Source organism: Alligator mississippiensis, chromosome 2 (genome assembly GCF_030867095.1).
Source record: "Alligator mississippiensis isolate rAllMis1 chromosome 2, rAllMis1, whole genome shotgun sequence".
NCBI lineage: Eukaryota > Metazoa > Chordata > Crocodylia > Alligatoridae > Alligator > Alligator mississippiensis.
Window position 1 is genome coordinate 253,892,497 of NC_081825.1, and position 16,000 is coordinate 253,908,496.

General features: G+C 43.7%; 1 protein-coding gene across 4 annotated transcripts in view; it reads left to right on the forward strand.

Moving 5' to 3' along the window:
- The window catches only part of NUBPL (NUBP iron-sulfur cluster assembly factor, mitochondrial), a 220,878-nt gene extending 207,931 nt beyond the window's left edge, over positions 1-12,947 (forward strand). For all 4 annotated transcript variants that reach the window (XM_019488770.2, XM_006263019.4, XM_059723030.1 and 1 more), the window contains one exon: positions 11,540-12,947. In XM_019488770.2, coding sequence (XP_019344315.1) covers positions 11,540-11,602 — 63 coding nt within the window. In that variant the 3' untranslated portion in view covers positions 11,603-12,947. The remainder of the gene's footprint in view (positions 1-11,539) is intronic.
- The last annotated feature ends 3,053 nt before the right edge of the window (positions 12,948-16,000 follow it).

Sequence of the window (16,000 nt, forward strand, 5' to 3'; positions counted from 1 at the left end):
AAATAATAAAAAACACTGTTTAGAAGAGACGTTTGGGAAGGAGGAAAGCACATCCTTCTGTGACAGAGGGGGAGGGGGAAGAGCATATAGCATAACTGTATTTTGCTAGGACATTAAATGCTATCCCCATGGCATTCTCCTAAGAAGGTAAGGAGAGTCTAGATGAAACTACTGTAGAGTGGTTCCATACCTGCTTGGAAAACTCAGCTAAAAGAGTAGTCATCAATGAGTACCGAGAGATGGTATCAATACTGGGTCTATTACTGTTAATCAGTGATGACATGGAAGATTAAATTGAGTGTACATTTAGTCAGCTTGCAAATGACACCAAAGGAGGTTGGGTAGAAACACTTTAAAGAATCTCCAGAAACCTTGATAAATTGGAAAAGTTTTATGAAATAAATTGGGTGAAACACAATAAGGATCAGCTGCAAAGCCCTACATTTAGAAAGAACAGGTTACTTAGGAAGATTGTGGAAACTCCATCACTGGGATTTTTTAAATGTGGGTTAGACAAACATTTTTGGGGATGTTTGAGAGTGGTGATCCTGCCTTGAGTATGGGGTTGGACTGGATGACATCCTGAGGTCCCCACACAAACTGTATGTATTTGTTTTTATGATTTTCTACTTAAATATCTGATAGCCCTTCCCTGGCTACAGTGAAACAATAAGACTGTCTTGACTTTGAATCTGTACCATCTACTGTCCCTGACTGAGACAGGGAGTGTTACATCTGAATTCTTGCAGGTCCCTTGTTCCTTTTTTTCTGTTCTGCATGTATGGCTTTCATATTTAAAGGGCATAAGGTACTCTAGGAAATAGACATTTACCTTGGAACCTAGTGTTCTGGGATATACCTGCATTCTTTTTTATCATAGATTGGTTCACAGTACTTAAGGCCAGAGGGAACTGTTAGATCTTCTAGTCTTAACTCCTATGCACAGTATCGTAGGCCTTTACATATTACCTATTTACCCATATAACTTGTTTGACTAAATCATAATTTGTGTTTGGCTAAAACAAAAAGGCAGCCAGTAGTTATTTGAAGGCAACTAAAGAAGGAAAGCTCCCCAATTCCATCTATAGTTTGAGTGATTGATCACTTTTGTGCTTAAAAATGTGCTTTATTTCTCATTTAAACGTGTCTGACTTCAGCTTCCAGCTACAGGTTATTTTTATTTTTTTCTCTGCTATATTAACCCATTAGTAAGCAGTATTTTCTCCCTGTAAAGATACTAATACACTATGATCATGTCACCTCTTAATCTGCTTTTTGAGAAGCTGAACAGATTGAATTCCTTAAGTCTATTATTGTCAGGCAAATTCTCTAGATTTTGTGTCTGTTGTATGCATTCTGTACAATTTTACAAAATTCTTTTTAGATTATTGACACCAGAAATGTACACAATATTCCAGGGTCAGTCTCATTAACACTGTACAGAGGTAAAGTAACTTCCCTGCTCCTACTTATCATTACCTTGTGCATACATCCAAAGCTTTTATTAACCCTTTTTTTTACCACAGCATCGCATTGGGAGTTCATGTTGAGTTGCTTTTCCCTTTTCCTAGATTATTTTCAGAACTGTTGCTTTCCAAGAATATTTTTTTGTACATTTTCCCTACATTCCCTGTTTCAAGGTGTATACTTTTACACTTGGCTGTATTAAAATGTATTTTGCTCAGAAGGGCCCAGATTACTATCACATCCAATTTACTTTATATGACTATCCTGTTCTTACCATTTTAACACTTTAGCAGTCTTTGTATCTTCTGCAAACACTAGCAATAGTGATTTTAAACTTATTTCCAGATACTCAATGAAAACAGAGGATGGTGTCAAGTCTCATATCAAACAGGGTGTACCTCACTAAAAATATTCTTATTTGACTATGATTCCCCATTTACAACTTATTTTAAGTATGCCACTGAGCTAATTCTTAATCTGTCTTTTACTAATATTATATACTCTTCATTTTTAAAATGAGAATATTGTGCAATACTAAGTTAATGTACACATTCAAATGATCTTAGGGAATTCTCCCAGGTTTATTTTTCTGCTAGAAAAACTTACCCAGGGATATCTGAACAAATATTTGAATGCTGAGCCCTTGATGAGTGGAGAATTTGCAGTGCTGATGCTGTGCAGCCAAGGGCCCCTGTACACACATCTCAGTGTGCTCTTCAGGCTCCTTCAGTCTGCCTGGAGAGAGAGAGCAGCAGTGCACAGGACAGCCCTGATTGCCTGACCAAGACTGCTCAGAATCAGTTTGTCTCCCTTCAGCACAGTGTGGGATTGTGAAGGGGGTGTATTTCTGCTTCCTGCTCAGCTGGAGCAGCAGAGTCCAGTGAGCGACATAGTATTTCTAGCAGGGGTGGGAGTAGGAAGCGGGGTAGAGGGAGGAAAGGGGAGAGCAAAGATCCCTGGAATGCTGGAGAACTATGCTGTGGCTTCTTTCAGAAGAGAATGTGTACATTCTCTCTCCCAAGAGAAACTCTCCTGGAAGTGATGTAACCCTGGTTGTTCTTAGGTTACTTTTCTCCTGGATTGGCCATTTTTGCTCTGGGAGAAAAATCCTGACTAACTGGACACTTGTAGCTTTTCTTGAGAAAGCAGTAGCTCTCTCAAGAGAAACTGAATGTCTGTAAGTGGCTTAAGTCAAACATTTTACAACTATCTGTTCCACTGATACATTTTCCTTTACCAACCAACCTTGTAATCAGATTAATTCAGTTACTTTGTTTTGCAAGACCTGTATTCCATAACATTATTAACTGTATTTCTTTATTGTAATTTTGTATCATTTGAATCATATATCAGCTTTCCATCATTTGCCTGATATTGAAGTCAAGCTTACTTCAGTTACCCTAGCAGTTACAAAGGTGATCTTGCTTGTTCCTTTGGAACCCTGGCATAACATTCAAACTTTTCTCCTCTTCTGGAATATCCTTAACTTTCCAAGCTTTAGTAAAAATGGACATTGGTGGGTTGGGAGTATTTTCAGCCAACTTTCAGCAATTTACCTGGTTCTCCAGATTTAGAAATGTTTATCCTTACTAGTGTTATCTAACACCCATCTAAGTTAGTAATGAACCCTGTCATTCTCAGAAAAAAATAATACTGTCTTCATGTAGTAATTTCTCTTCCTTCTAATATTTTTAGAGAACAGCTTTTAATTGCCCTTAACCTAGCCATCTATGGATCTTTCTTTGATGTCTATTTCCATATGTATATATATGTTTTTTTTCCCTAATCTTTCTCTGACTTTGCCACTGATCTCTCTCTTGATTGTGGAATTGTGGCTTTTGGCTAACTAAAGAACTCTTTAAAGAACTTGCAGTTTTTATTTTCATTTTTTGCTTGAATTTTTCCTTCCAAATAGTTTTCTTTGTAAATGTCCTTAGCTTTGGAAAATTAACTGTTTTGCAGTAAACTCAACCGTGTGTGTGTGTGTGTGTGTGTGTGTGTGTACTAATTGGGACTATCCTCTGTTTCCCCACATTTAGTGTAATCAGGTTACAGCCAGTGATCTCCACATAGCTACCAACTTTAAGTTCATTCATTCATTCATTCATTCATTCATTTTATCCATCATAATGAAATCCAAAATAAAGTCATCTCATGTTGGATTAGAAAATCAGCATTAATTTTAGAAACTTTAATGATGTTTTAGTACCTGCTGCCTAAGTCCTTCTCCATAACACCTCAATTTTTTTTTTTTGTATCTGGAAAAAAAATAATTTTCTATCTATTTTTTTTCTATCTATTCTGTTTTGGTATTAACTCATCCTGTTCTCTTGGTTTGGTTTGGTGGTCTGAAATAAACCCCACAACAGGACCCCCTACTGGGCTTTATTACCATGCTGTTCTGGCTATAAATCAATCCTACACTTTTTCAGTTTAGGAAAAACAGCCTTTTTCCAGAATACAAGTTAATAGCTACAGATAAAGACCTTCACCTACTGTTATGCTTACTGAGTCCCACAGGAGAACCAAATAATAAAAGAAAGAACCCAGGGGTTGAGGGTATTTGTGACGGGGCCATCTTGGGGCCAAGTCTCAGCATCGGTCCACCCACCTATCTAAGTAGGGAAGTCCTCCCAGTCTCACCTGCCACAACTTGCTCTTCCATAAACTGATGTACAATGTGGAAGGCTGCCCATTTTACTGCCCTGATGCTAGGGGGCATTGTACATGGCTCCTTATATAAGCGACTGGTGCCGCCTTAGTCAGGGGGACACCAGTCTCTCTGTGACCAGTCTCACTGCCGAGGGTGTGGGGGGGGTCTCCCCCATGGCAGATCACAGTGCCCGGGAGGGGTCCCTCCATGGTAGCTCTTGCTGCCCGGAGAGTGTTCCCCTGCAGCAGATTTTGCTGCCTGGAGGGAGTTCCCCAACAGCCAATCACTGCAGCCACTTCTGGGAGTGGCTGCAGCCGCTTCTGGGAGCAGCTGCAGCAATGAGTCAGTGCTTGCAGAAGGGGCACCGGCACTCCCGCAGCCCCCCCGCCCATTGCCTAAGCGGTGAGTGCAGCCAATCAGGGAGTGCACCGGCGCTTTCAGGGGGTGCACCCCCTACATGTTGCCACTGGCTCCGTACCACCTCTACACAGTGTCTCATGCCTTGCAGATGGCATCGTAAGTTGATGATAGCTCCGGCCCATGGCTGGGCCAAACTCACCCTTTGTAGGGCCTCTAACATACTAACACACACATTCCGCCCTGTCTGGGCCTCTTTCACACCACCCTCTCCCACAGGGCCTCTTACACTCTGCCCACTCTCATTGGGCCTCTTGCACACTGCCCCTCACTCGGCCACTTTCAGCCTGCCTTGCTCCCTTGAGCAACCCCCTTGGGCCATCTTGACTTGGCTTGACTACTCTCATTCTGGCATTGCACATGCAGCCCTTTGGATCACTTGTGCTCCCCTACTCTACATAGCATTGGCTTTGTGCCTTACACTGGGCTAACTTGCCCCTAACCCATCACCGGGCAGCTTTCCACATTCGCATACTCATGGGGGTTGGACCCGTGTGCTGCCTTTCAGGCTTCCCCTACAGCCCTACTCAGCACACTTCCTGTTGCAGCCATTCAGACCACCCCTGCAACCCTATTCTACACCTTACTTACACAGTCCTTCAGATTGCAATGGCACCCCCTACTCTGTGTGGGCCCAACATACACTACTGCCCCCCTCTGGGGCCACTCTCCTGCCCTCTCTCTCTGGGTCATGTTATTGCCCCCTCACTGGGGCCTCCAGGGCCTTACAACTCTGTGGGGCTCAGGTGTCTGAAGATATGCCTGGCCCCTGTGCCTGTCCTGAAGTCTGGGTAACCCACCAGGATGTTTGGGTTTTAAGGCACCCCTCCCTGCCTTTCACTGGGGAGGCAACTGGCTTGGCATTTTTGGGGAGCTCCCCCACCACAGGTAGTCCCATCAGGCCATCCTTCCCTAGCAGGGTGCAGTTTTCAGTCATACCCAGGACCAGGAGCCTCCTGCCATCTGCATAGCTCCTGCCCTCACCTCCAAGGATGCACCAAGCAGCAACTCAGCTGGGTGTTGCTCTTTTGGCTGCCAGCAGCAGACTGCTGCCTCAGCCCATGAGGGCCTGGATCTAAAATGGAGGCCTCATCTGGGCTGGCCCGCACCTGCTGGCTGTCTGCTCTCAGCCTTAAGGTGGCAGGCACCAACAGTGCCTTGGCACAGTATTAAAATACCAAAATAAAAATTGCACTAGAAAATATTTGATTCGGTATTTTACTGCATGCACAGATGTAGTGCAAGCACAAAAGTCAGGACTATAGGTGCCCTATAATAGGTCAACCCTATGCATAATGTGAGGTAGCAATTCTTTTGGAGGGAAGAAAGATGTACTTTTATAATCAGAATATAGTATTTAGTCCATCTCCACAGGCATTCCAGATCTGCACTTCTGAGTTTTCAGTCACTGTAAAATAAGTAATGGTATTTTTAATATAGAATATTACCCACTCATGTCTTTTACCAGCTGTCTGTCTTGAACAGGTTATAACCAATGGCCGTGTGTAGACAAAACGAGAGGCGTGTGTGCACAACACTTTAAAGTAAGCTAAATGCTTTTGTACCACTTTAATGGTGTCAGTGTTTGCACACATCAGCGGCATATTGCACCTTAATTCCAGCCACTGTAGGAAATTTGGTTGCATAATGCGCCTTAAATGACTTAGGGCACAGCAAACTAAAACTGCTTTGAGGAGTTTCAGTTTGCCGCCTCTAGAGCTGAGGAGCAAAGCACCAGGCTCTGTACAGCTCCACGGCTCTGCAGTAAGCCCTAAAGGCAGCCTGGCAACAGCTCCACCCTGAAAGCAGGCTCCACCCAAGAAAAGCAGCAAACCTGATCTCCTCCTCACCCCAGAGCCTGCCTGCCTGCCTGCTTGAGCTACAAGGGGGCCGAGTGCTTCCCTCTGCAGCTGCAGTGTCCCCCAGGACCACCTGAGTTAGGTGCCTGTGGGCAGGTGCCGCCTGGGGGGGGGGAGGAGGGGGGCTGCTGCTGCCATGGAGGAAAGCATCAGTCTCCCTTTCCCCCACCAGCCCAGGGGCTGCTCCACCTGCTGGCAGATCACCCTCCCCTCCCCACTGCCAGAGAGCAGTCATCAGAGTGTGCGCACAACACGGGAGTTTAATCAGCCCTAAATTGAACCGGTGTTTTTTAAAACTGACTTCTTCAATTTAGGGCCCCTGTTTTGTCTACACACACCCAATTATTTCAACATTCCAGTCATATGAATCATCTTGCCAGGTTTCAGTAAAGTCTATTTACATTAAATTTCTTCTGAATGACCGTTTCCAGTTCCCCTTGCTTGTAACCCAACATCCTACTATTGCTGTATAAACAACTATCTATAACTTCATTTACCTAGCCCATTGTTGTACATCACAGCTGAAGTCACCATTTGCAAATATGGTAGGGCTAGATATAGTAAATCAGGGGTGGGCAATTATTTCGGGCGGAGGGCTGCTTACCCAGTTTTGGCAGGCTGTGGAGGGCTGCATGGGTAGCCCCACCCCTTGACAGGTGCCCCATCACTTGACAGGTGCCCCGCCCTCTGGCCACCATCTTGGGACCAATGTCCCAATGTCTTGGGACCAGTGTCCCAGGGCCAGCACCAGTGGGGCCCAGAGCGGAGCACAGACTGGCAGGGGTCTGCGGAACTGGGCTGGGCTGCACCAGCAGGGAGAGGGGGGAGCTGGCCCAGCTCTATAGAGCCCCTGCCAGCTGGGACCCTAAACCGCTTCTGCCCTGCTCTGAGCCCCACTGGTGCGGGCCCCATGCTCCCACTGCCTCCCTGCCCACTCACACCCAGTGCCCCCCCAGCCCCACAGTACAGGTGGGGGGCAGCACACAGCCCCAACCCCCTGCTTGCCAGCTGGAAAGAAGCTGGTGCTGAGTGTGGAGAAAAGCAGCCCCTCGCCCACCCTATGGCTGGCACTCCCTGCTGCAGCTGCTCGTAGCTCACGTGGGGCTGTCCAGAGCAGGCACAGGCAGCCCCACGCGGGCTGCAAGCGGCTGCAGCACAAGGCACTGGCCACACGGCGAGTGAGGGGCCGCTCTTGCCTGCGCTCAGCACCAGCTTGTAACCCACCCCCACAGCCAGCCTGGCAGTAGGACCAGGCTACAAGGTGGTGCTGAGCACAGGGGTGGGGGGAAGCATCCCCTCACCTGCCCCATGCCCGGTGCCCCATGCTGCAACCGCTTGCAGCCAGCCTGGGGCTGCCTGCGCCTGCTCCGGACAGCCCCGTGTGGGCTGCAAGCACCTACAGCAGGGAGCACCAGCCATGGGGTGGGCTAGGGGCTGCTTTTCTCCGTGCAGAGAAGGAGCCCAGGGAAAAGATGAGCACGGGAAAAGCGGCCCCTCCCCCACCCCATAGCCAGCGCTCCCTTCTGCAACTGCTTGCAGCCCGCAGGGATGTCCAGAGCAGGCACAGACAGCCCCACACGGGCTGCGAGCAGCTGCAGCACAGGGCACCAGCCACTGGGCAGGGAAGGGCCACTTCCCCCCACTGCACTCCTTCTCTACCCAGGGTCCCCTCCGCCCTTCTCTCCTCCCCACTTACCTGTGGTTCCAGCACGGGGCAGCCACGTGCTCCCAGGCCAGAAGCCCCAGCAGGGGCTTCCGGCTGGAGGGCAGGGCCGGGCGGGCCCCACTGTTGTTAGATCCTGCTGGGCTTCCCCTGGGTCCTACTGCCCTGTCATTTTTGACAGGAACCAAGGGCAGAGAAATATTAATTTTCTACATTTTTTAGGGACCCCGTGGGCCAGATAGAATGGCCTCGCAGGCCGCATTTTGCCCACCCCTGTAGTAAATTAAGCCTTTATCCCGCATGGCTTTCTCAGAAAATTGTGCTTAATCAAATCAAAGCTAGCAGCCACTATGAACCACATCCTCCATGAGAAGGAGAAAAATGTAGTCTAGAAGCCACCCTCTCCTGGATGCTTCAGAATTGATTGGTATCTTAATAAAAAAAGAAGAATGGTAAAGAGTTACTTTAAAGTTCTGCCTATGGGAAGTAACTATAAGGAAAATGGATTTCTTAGAATATTGGTTTATAGGGTTACATCAGAATAAAATGCAACATAATTTTTCATAACCTATCTCTTTCTCTATTTTAGGGATAGGAAAAGTGAATTGTAGTGATAATTGCTATTATTAAATCACTCTCAATTAATTTCCCATTAAAGGACTTGACATTTCATATAGTCACGTTAATATGGTGATGTTGTTGCCTTGGTGAGCCTGGATGATATGCTCACCACAGAAACAAAGGGACGTGTAGAAACCAGGGATTGTAGTAAAACTTTAAAGAATGCATTGGTATTTATTTTACCATGGCATTATACCCAATAGCTTATTTTATTCCTGCATTCAGTAAATTCCTTACGTTCCATATTTCTCAGATGCAATTTTTTTTTCCATTCGGGAACCCAGAGTCCAAGTTCTTGCCCATCAAAACTGTCCTGGTTCAGTCCCTTTATGTTTTGTATTATGATGCTCTGCCGCCTCCTAGCTCTGTCCAAGCCTTCTGGGATTATTTGCCAGTCTCATCAGGCTCTTCTTCAGAAAGTGACACTACACCTTTCTTGAGGCTGACTCCCCTTTTCTTCTCCTGTAGCGATTGTGACAGTTCACTTGTATCTAGTTTGAAATAGTAAACAAGAAGAAAAATATATCTAACATGTTGAGATTGTTTTCTTTAAAATGTGTCCTCCCTTTTTAAAAAATGGAATAATTGTACAAATAAGACAAGTTCTCTTAGTACTGTAGAAATTAACTCATCAAATGAGTGTTGAAGAATGGGGAAACAATTCCTTGCACAAGTGTAATTTCTTTCTTTGTCTGAATCATTCAGCAGATCATATTTCTTCAAAATCCCTTGTAGAGAGTCTTCAGTTAGCTATTTCATGCCTTGATTTAGCGCTGCTTTATAAGTGCACAAATTGGTAGAGAAAGTTAATGGTTTTAGAGACGTCTGCTGCTGTCCTTCAGTTTTTGTTAATACTGGATAAAGTTTCATTATAAAATGGGCATATGGAGGAAGGATGAGAGAGACATCAATGGTGGTAGTCTTCTGAAGAAATTTTAGCTATAATTATCATATTATTAGAACTGCATTTTTGGACTTCTCTAGTAGACCATATTCATGCTCTAAATTCTTTTCAAAAGGAAAAAAACTTCCCGCAAGCTGAACTGCAGAATAGGAAATAGTGTTGTTCAGCTGTTATACACTAAAATGTCTTGTGGTTCTTATTTTAAACAAGTCAGCATTGTCAGCGTATAGCTACATCACTTGTTGCCAGTCATGCAGACTTATTCATGAGAGTAACTTTACTCACATGAGTAGTCCTATTGACTTTAACGAGGCTACTTTCATGAATAAAGTGCTTAAACTCATGTACTTAGGTCTTTGTAGAAATTAGACCTTCATTTGGTCAGCTGTGGTCATAACTCACTTGCCCTGTGCGCTATTTATAAAAAGCTGGATCCTGTATCCTTTATGTACCCAGAACTCGTGACCTCAGTATTCACATATCTATAAAACTCACTCTCAAGTGCATTCCCATAATAAAGCACTAGGTCTGGGAGTGGCAGAAAGGATGGCAAAGGTTTAACAGTAACCTCACAATGTGAGGAGGGTGGTGTTTATACACATATTGGTGACTAATTGTGATACTTTATTTTTTTGACAAAATAAAGAAGGCATTTGTCATATTCCCATTACAATGTGAGTGTATAGTGCCCCTGAAATGAAGGATTAGTGTAAGGCCTTTAAGATGTGTTTTAAGGAGGAGTTAGGTAGATGGATAGCAGACATTTTACTGTAATAAACAAAGGCATTAGAGGATCTGGTGGCTAGAAACTGAAGTTTGAAATAAGGTGCAAATTTGACAGCGAAGGTAATTAATCACTAAAACAATTTACCAGGAGATATGGTAGATTCTCCATTACTTGAAATCTGTATATCAAGATTGAATGTCTTTTTAATAGGTGAGTTCTAGTTCAACCGTGAGTTTTGAATTATTGAGCTTACTGGCTTATGCTGTGCTGGAGGTTGGACTGTGTCCCTTAGCAACCACACAATATATATTCTGCCCTTAGCATCCATTGTCTGGCACTGAGAGAGTCAGGATACCGGCTAAATAGACCTGTGGTCAGAACCATTCTAGCATTTCTTATGTCATCACAAAGATCCTTTGTGATCTAAAATCTATGAAGCTTTGTTAAACTTAATGTCAGATTGATCACAAATCTGTTTCTGGTTTGTTTGTTTTTAAGTTGTTAATGGAAAATGTCCTTAGTATAATAAAACCATCCTTTTAAGGGTTATTTTGATGGTATCAATGTTCTAACAGCATCCATCTTTCAAGCACTCCACATCATGTCGTAGGCTTTACAGTGTGATGGAGCTTTTGCTGTGGTGGTCCCATTAAAGCAGAATCCACCTTAGTTTCTAAAAAAATTGTTATTCATGAAGTATTTTGATTTTTAATCTGCTTTGACTCTCTAGGTTCTTAGGTGAACCCCAATACATAATGAAGTCAGTAGCTGTTTTTTAAAAGAAATATTGGGGGGGGGGGGGGCAGTGTCTTATGTTTTTAATTTTGTGTGCAGCACCTGGGGGAGGGCAAAGGAACTTTGTTCATGGAACCATTCTTATAAAGGGGTCTTGTCAATTGGATCTTTCTTGAAAGAACAGTGGTGCGTTCTGCTTGAGAAGGCACATTACTCAGCTGAATTTGAGATTAGAATTTAAAAAAAATCTGACCAATTCCAGTTTAGTTGTATTTAGTTATAAAGATTAAAGTTTTTTCTTTGGTATCTTAATAACACATGACTATTACTTTTTTCAACACCTTCTTTTCTTAATGTGTATTAAAGAACATGCAATGGACAGAAATTCTTTTTACAATATAAACTATATATATCAGAATATAAATACATTTTTATATTTCACGTAGAAGCAAAAAGTAATAAGTATCACTTTTTTGTTTTATTTTTTCTACAGGCCAAAGCCTATCTGCAGATAGCTATGGAAATAATAAGAAGATTACCAACACCTCCAGGATGAACTGTTCATCTCAGGGATATATGATTAAACCTTTTAATAAAGTGATCTTTCAGTGTAAGCAGTGGTAGAACAAGTGGCAGAAATATGTAATTATACATATTATGTTGCATGTGTAAAAATACAATTCTGTTTCCCTTGGATTGACAAAATCCCTCCTTTGGATGTCCTCCATTTTAATATGGAACACTAGCCTGTGGAAACTCCATTCCCGGAACACAACACCTCTTTATCCAAGCACAGAAACCTGTAACTGTGGGAATGACATGTTGAAGTTCATAGTCTCATCTGTATATCTTTCATAATCAATTTGCCTTAGTTTATTTATATTTTTGTTCAGCCTCCCTTCATTTAATTACTAACATGGCCTTACATTGTGTAAATTTGGATGTTTCTAAACCATCAAAAATGAATGAGCAGTTCTAAAACTATATAACTGCAATATGATTGTGTACATGTACACTTCAGCATCTGAAGGATATCCTTTATTGTAATGATTTTTCATAGTGGATCATGGGCTAATTCCTTCCTTACTGGATAATGTTGGATCATGACATAATTCCTGATTTACAGGATAATGAACTACATGACACTGTGACATATTTCTTGACTGTTTTGTGTTATATTAAATCCAGATAGAAAAGTAGATAACAGCCAGGTCTTCACTGAAACTCAGATGTTGTATCTGAGCTTGATTTACCAAAGGAAATAAATGATCAATATATATTATTTTGATGACTTCATACATGAACATATTCCTGTTACAAAGTAACAATTCAGAATATAAATGTATAAACTAAAGATGTAACTAGAAGAAAACAAATATTTCATTTTCTGACTGCAAGGTCTAGTACTTTCATTTTTTTACTGCCTTGTTAGCTTCGATCCTTATTTTTGTATTGATACAGGTGATGCCTGTGGATGTACAAGAACATAGTTCCATAACATGGGTGTCCATTTCCAATTAGAAGTTTGAATTTATTTTCACTGTTTTGTACCATTTAAACATATGTATCTTTAGGCCTATTGAAATCTTGGGGGGCTTCTGCCATTGACTTTAACAGGCTCAGGATTTCACCCTTAATTTATACTATTTTCATGTTATCTTTCCCATCTTGAAATGTTATGATATGGAAGAGAATGTGGCATGCTTTCTCACTTGGATCATTTGAAACATACGCACCTAACAGAATATCTAAAATTTAGGCACAAATTATCAAATCTCAGACTTCAGTTGTTTTGCAAATGTGTTAACAGTGTAATCTAAGAGAATTTTGTTACTCTACCTTTATCTGTTTACTTGAAGAAAACTGCAGAGAAATAAAATTTCACTTTAGTTGTTTCTGTAGCATGTGATTTCCAGCCTTTTGGATTGAACACTTCTTCAAACAAATCATTTACAATTGGCCTTGATACATTTTACAAAAAATATATGTGTGATAATGTGTTGCCTTTATTGATAACATCTTGCCTCACTGGTTTGGTGAGTTTTCTCACTTACATGCATATCTGTTGCATGTACCCCATTATTAAATTGGCATGTTTGTGTGTGTGTATTGTAGGTAGCCACTGATCCTCTGGATCATGGTGTATGTATAAGAGGTCTAGTCAGTTCCTGATGAGTCCACTTGTATGGAGTCCTGCAACCATTACATTACAAGACCTTAAATGAATATGCATAGGCAAGAGTATGAAGGAGCGGAGGCTACCCAAGATCTACCATCCCCCACTTTAGACCATAGAGACAGAATCCAAAGGGCAGTCTGAGTCCAGGTGCGCAGTGCCTCAATGGTTGTAGCTTCTGCCAGAGAGCAACAGGTAGGAACTGCTGCTGACTGTATAATGCCTCAGCAAGGGTGCAGGTCTGTCAGGATGATGTCCCTTAGAGTTTCTCCAACCAAGGAGTGCCCATAAGGCAGTGGGTCTAGGGTGTTGAGGTGCCCTATGCTCACCTTACTCTGGAGGTTGCAACATTTTGGTATTTCATAGGAGAGACTGCAGCAGGCACCCAGCCCAGTCTTGCACTCACCAGGGCAACAATCGCCAGGGTACTTCATGGTCCATGGGATCCCAGGCTGTCCCAGTGGTGGGTGATGAGCCCACAGGCAGGCATCACACCTTCCTGCATACTCACCCCCAGATAGGGCAGGCAAGTGGTGGGAGATGCACCCCTCACCATGTGCCCAATTCCCAGGCAGGGATGGAAGCAAGAAGCTAGGTTCCACCTGGACCTGGAGCCCAGATGAGGCCAAGAGCAAGCAGCTGGCATGCCTGGTGCTGCCTAGAGCTGGGAGGCTGCACCTGTAGCCAGTGATGAGCTCTGCAGGGGCTCTCAGCAGCTGGCGGTGGCCACAAGGCACATATGGGCATGCAGGGGTCCAGGTTGGCTCAGGTCACCCTGGAACTTCCCTTATAGGGCAGGCCCAGGAGCAAGGGAGGTGGTGGCGTAGGTGCTGGGCCATGCTGCTTCCCTCCACCAGAGCCCAGGATATCTCATCAGACACCAGCCTGACCAAGGCTCTCACAGTAAAAGGTGGGCCGAGCACCCATGACACCAGAGCTCTATATGACAACAGCAAAAGGCCAGAGGGTCATTGCTTCTCCCACAGAATCTGGGGCCTTTCATGAATGTATCTGTAGTTGGTGGCTTTTTAGGGTTACAGGTTGAACTTTGACCTACAGCCCGTCCCCATTCAACCTTTATAAACCAAGTGGAGACTAATCAAGTTCAACAGAAATATGTATTGGAAACCATAACAACAAAGATATCACAACAGCAGAACTCTGATCAACTGTATATACAAACACTGAAGCTAAACTATAACAAGAAAACATAACACTCTTATGGAACCTGCTAGATGTCGTTATGGTGCAGCATCAGGGCCTACCCTGTGGCTCACTGACACTGAGGTGACTGTAACCCTTGACAGCTCTCAGATCCTTCCCCCTTAAGGGTATTCGGATCTGAAACTATAGCGAAGAGGGTGATACATTACCAAATGAGTACTGAGATTCGAAAACACCATCTCCAGGAAAGTATCCAGGTAAGTATCCTTACATCCAAGATTGTCTTCAAATCACTCTCCTTTCCCCATAGATTGCTATCACACACACCAATACTATAAGGCCTCTCACAGTTATTCCATATGCTTTCACCATACGCTCATATGTTCTTTTCTCTCTATACCCTCGCACACACCAGCCCTCGCACCATTCACCTTAGACTGTACATTATTCACACGCAGTTCTCCTTACAGAATTTCCTTTTTATACCACTCCAATCACCCCACCTGTCAATCGCAATGCTTTACCAATCATAATGCAGTGCACATATCTTCACTGTCTCTGCACTCAACACCTGTCTTGGTGCACATGTTACTCAACTTGTCCATATGATAACACTGTGCATGTCCCATAGGCGTAATTGGGTCACTGACATCATTAAGGTGGAAAATTCAGCTGTTTTGTAACCTTCACACCTCTAGTCAAAGTGCACATGCCTGTGAGGGTGTCCAGGCCAGGAATCCACTTATAACAACAGCAGGAACCTGACCACCTTGTGGACAGATGCCAAGTACCTGAAAGGGCCTCACAGGGGTTCATAGTGCCCATGGCCGCAAATTACCCACAGAGATTGGCCAGATGCAGGCCCATCCTGTGAACCAGGCTCATGACTGGGGTGTGAACCCCAAAAAGCCTTAGCTGCCTGAAGGCAAAGTGAATATATACTGTAAGGCTAAAACTAGGCATATGAGCATGGGCATGCTTATTTATCTTGTATTACTTTATTAATTCTGATGTGATACGGATGTTGCTGGTGGTAGACCCTTGTCAGAGTAATGACTCGGCCAGCCCGTGTTGGTTCCAGATTGTTCTGTTTTTATTTCCGAATTGGACCTTTCCTTTGGTGTCCTCCCCAATACCATCACACAGGAACACAGGAAGTGGAAAGGGGTTGGGTGTAGGGGAGGTGGAGTCCCATAGAAGATATCTGGATGCTGAGACCTGTACCCATCTCAACGTACCCCAATATGTCAGGTACCATCTCCTGATATCCTTTTCATTAACATCAAGTTGTGGCAGGCAGCCTATAGAGATAAGAGGGCAAAACACCCATTAAGAGTGTGGCAGCTGGGTCCCACCCTGGTGTGGCCCTTCAGCCCAGGTTCCACTACAGCCACCTCATCACACTGCCACCAGGCCCTCCAGTTGGATGCAGTTTACAGTCATACCCAGGACCAAGTCAGATAGATGTGTGTGTATGTGCGCGTGTGTGTCTGTGGAATAAATATATGCATATGTGTGTATATACATGTATTTGTTTGGCTGGCATAACCAAAGGAAAACACATTAAGTTTCAGTGAGAAGCTCAAATTTTTAAAGCTTTACTTTAAAAAAAAA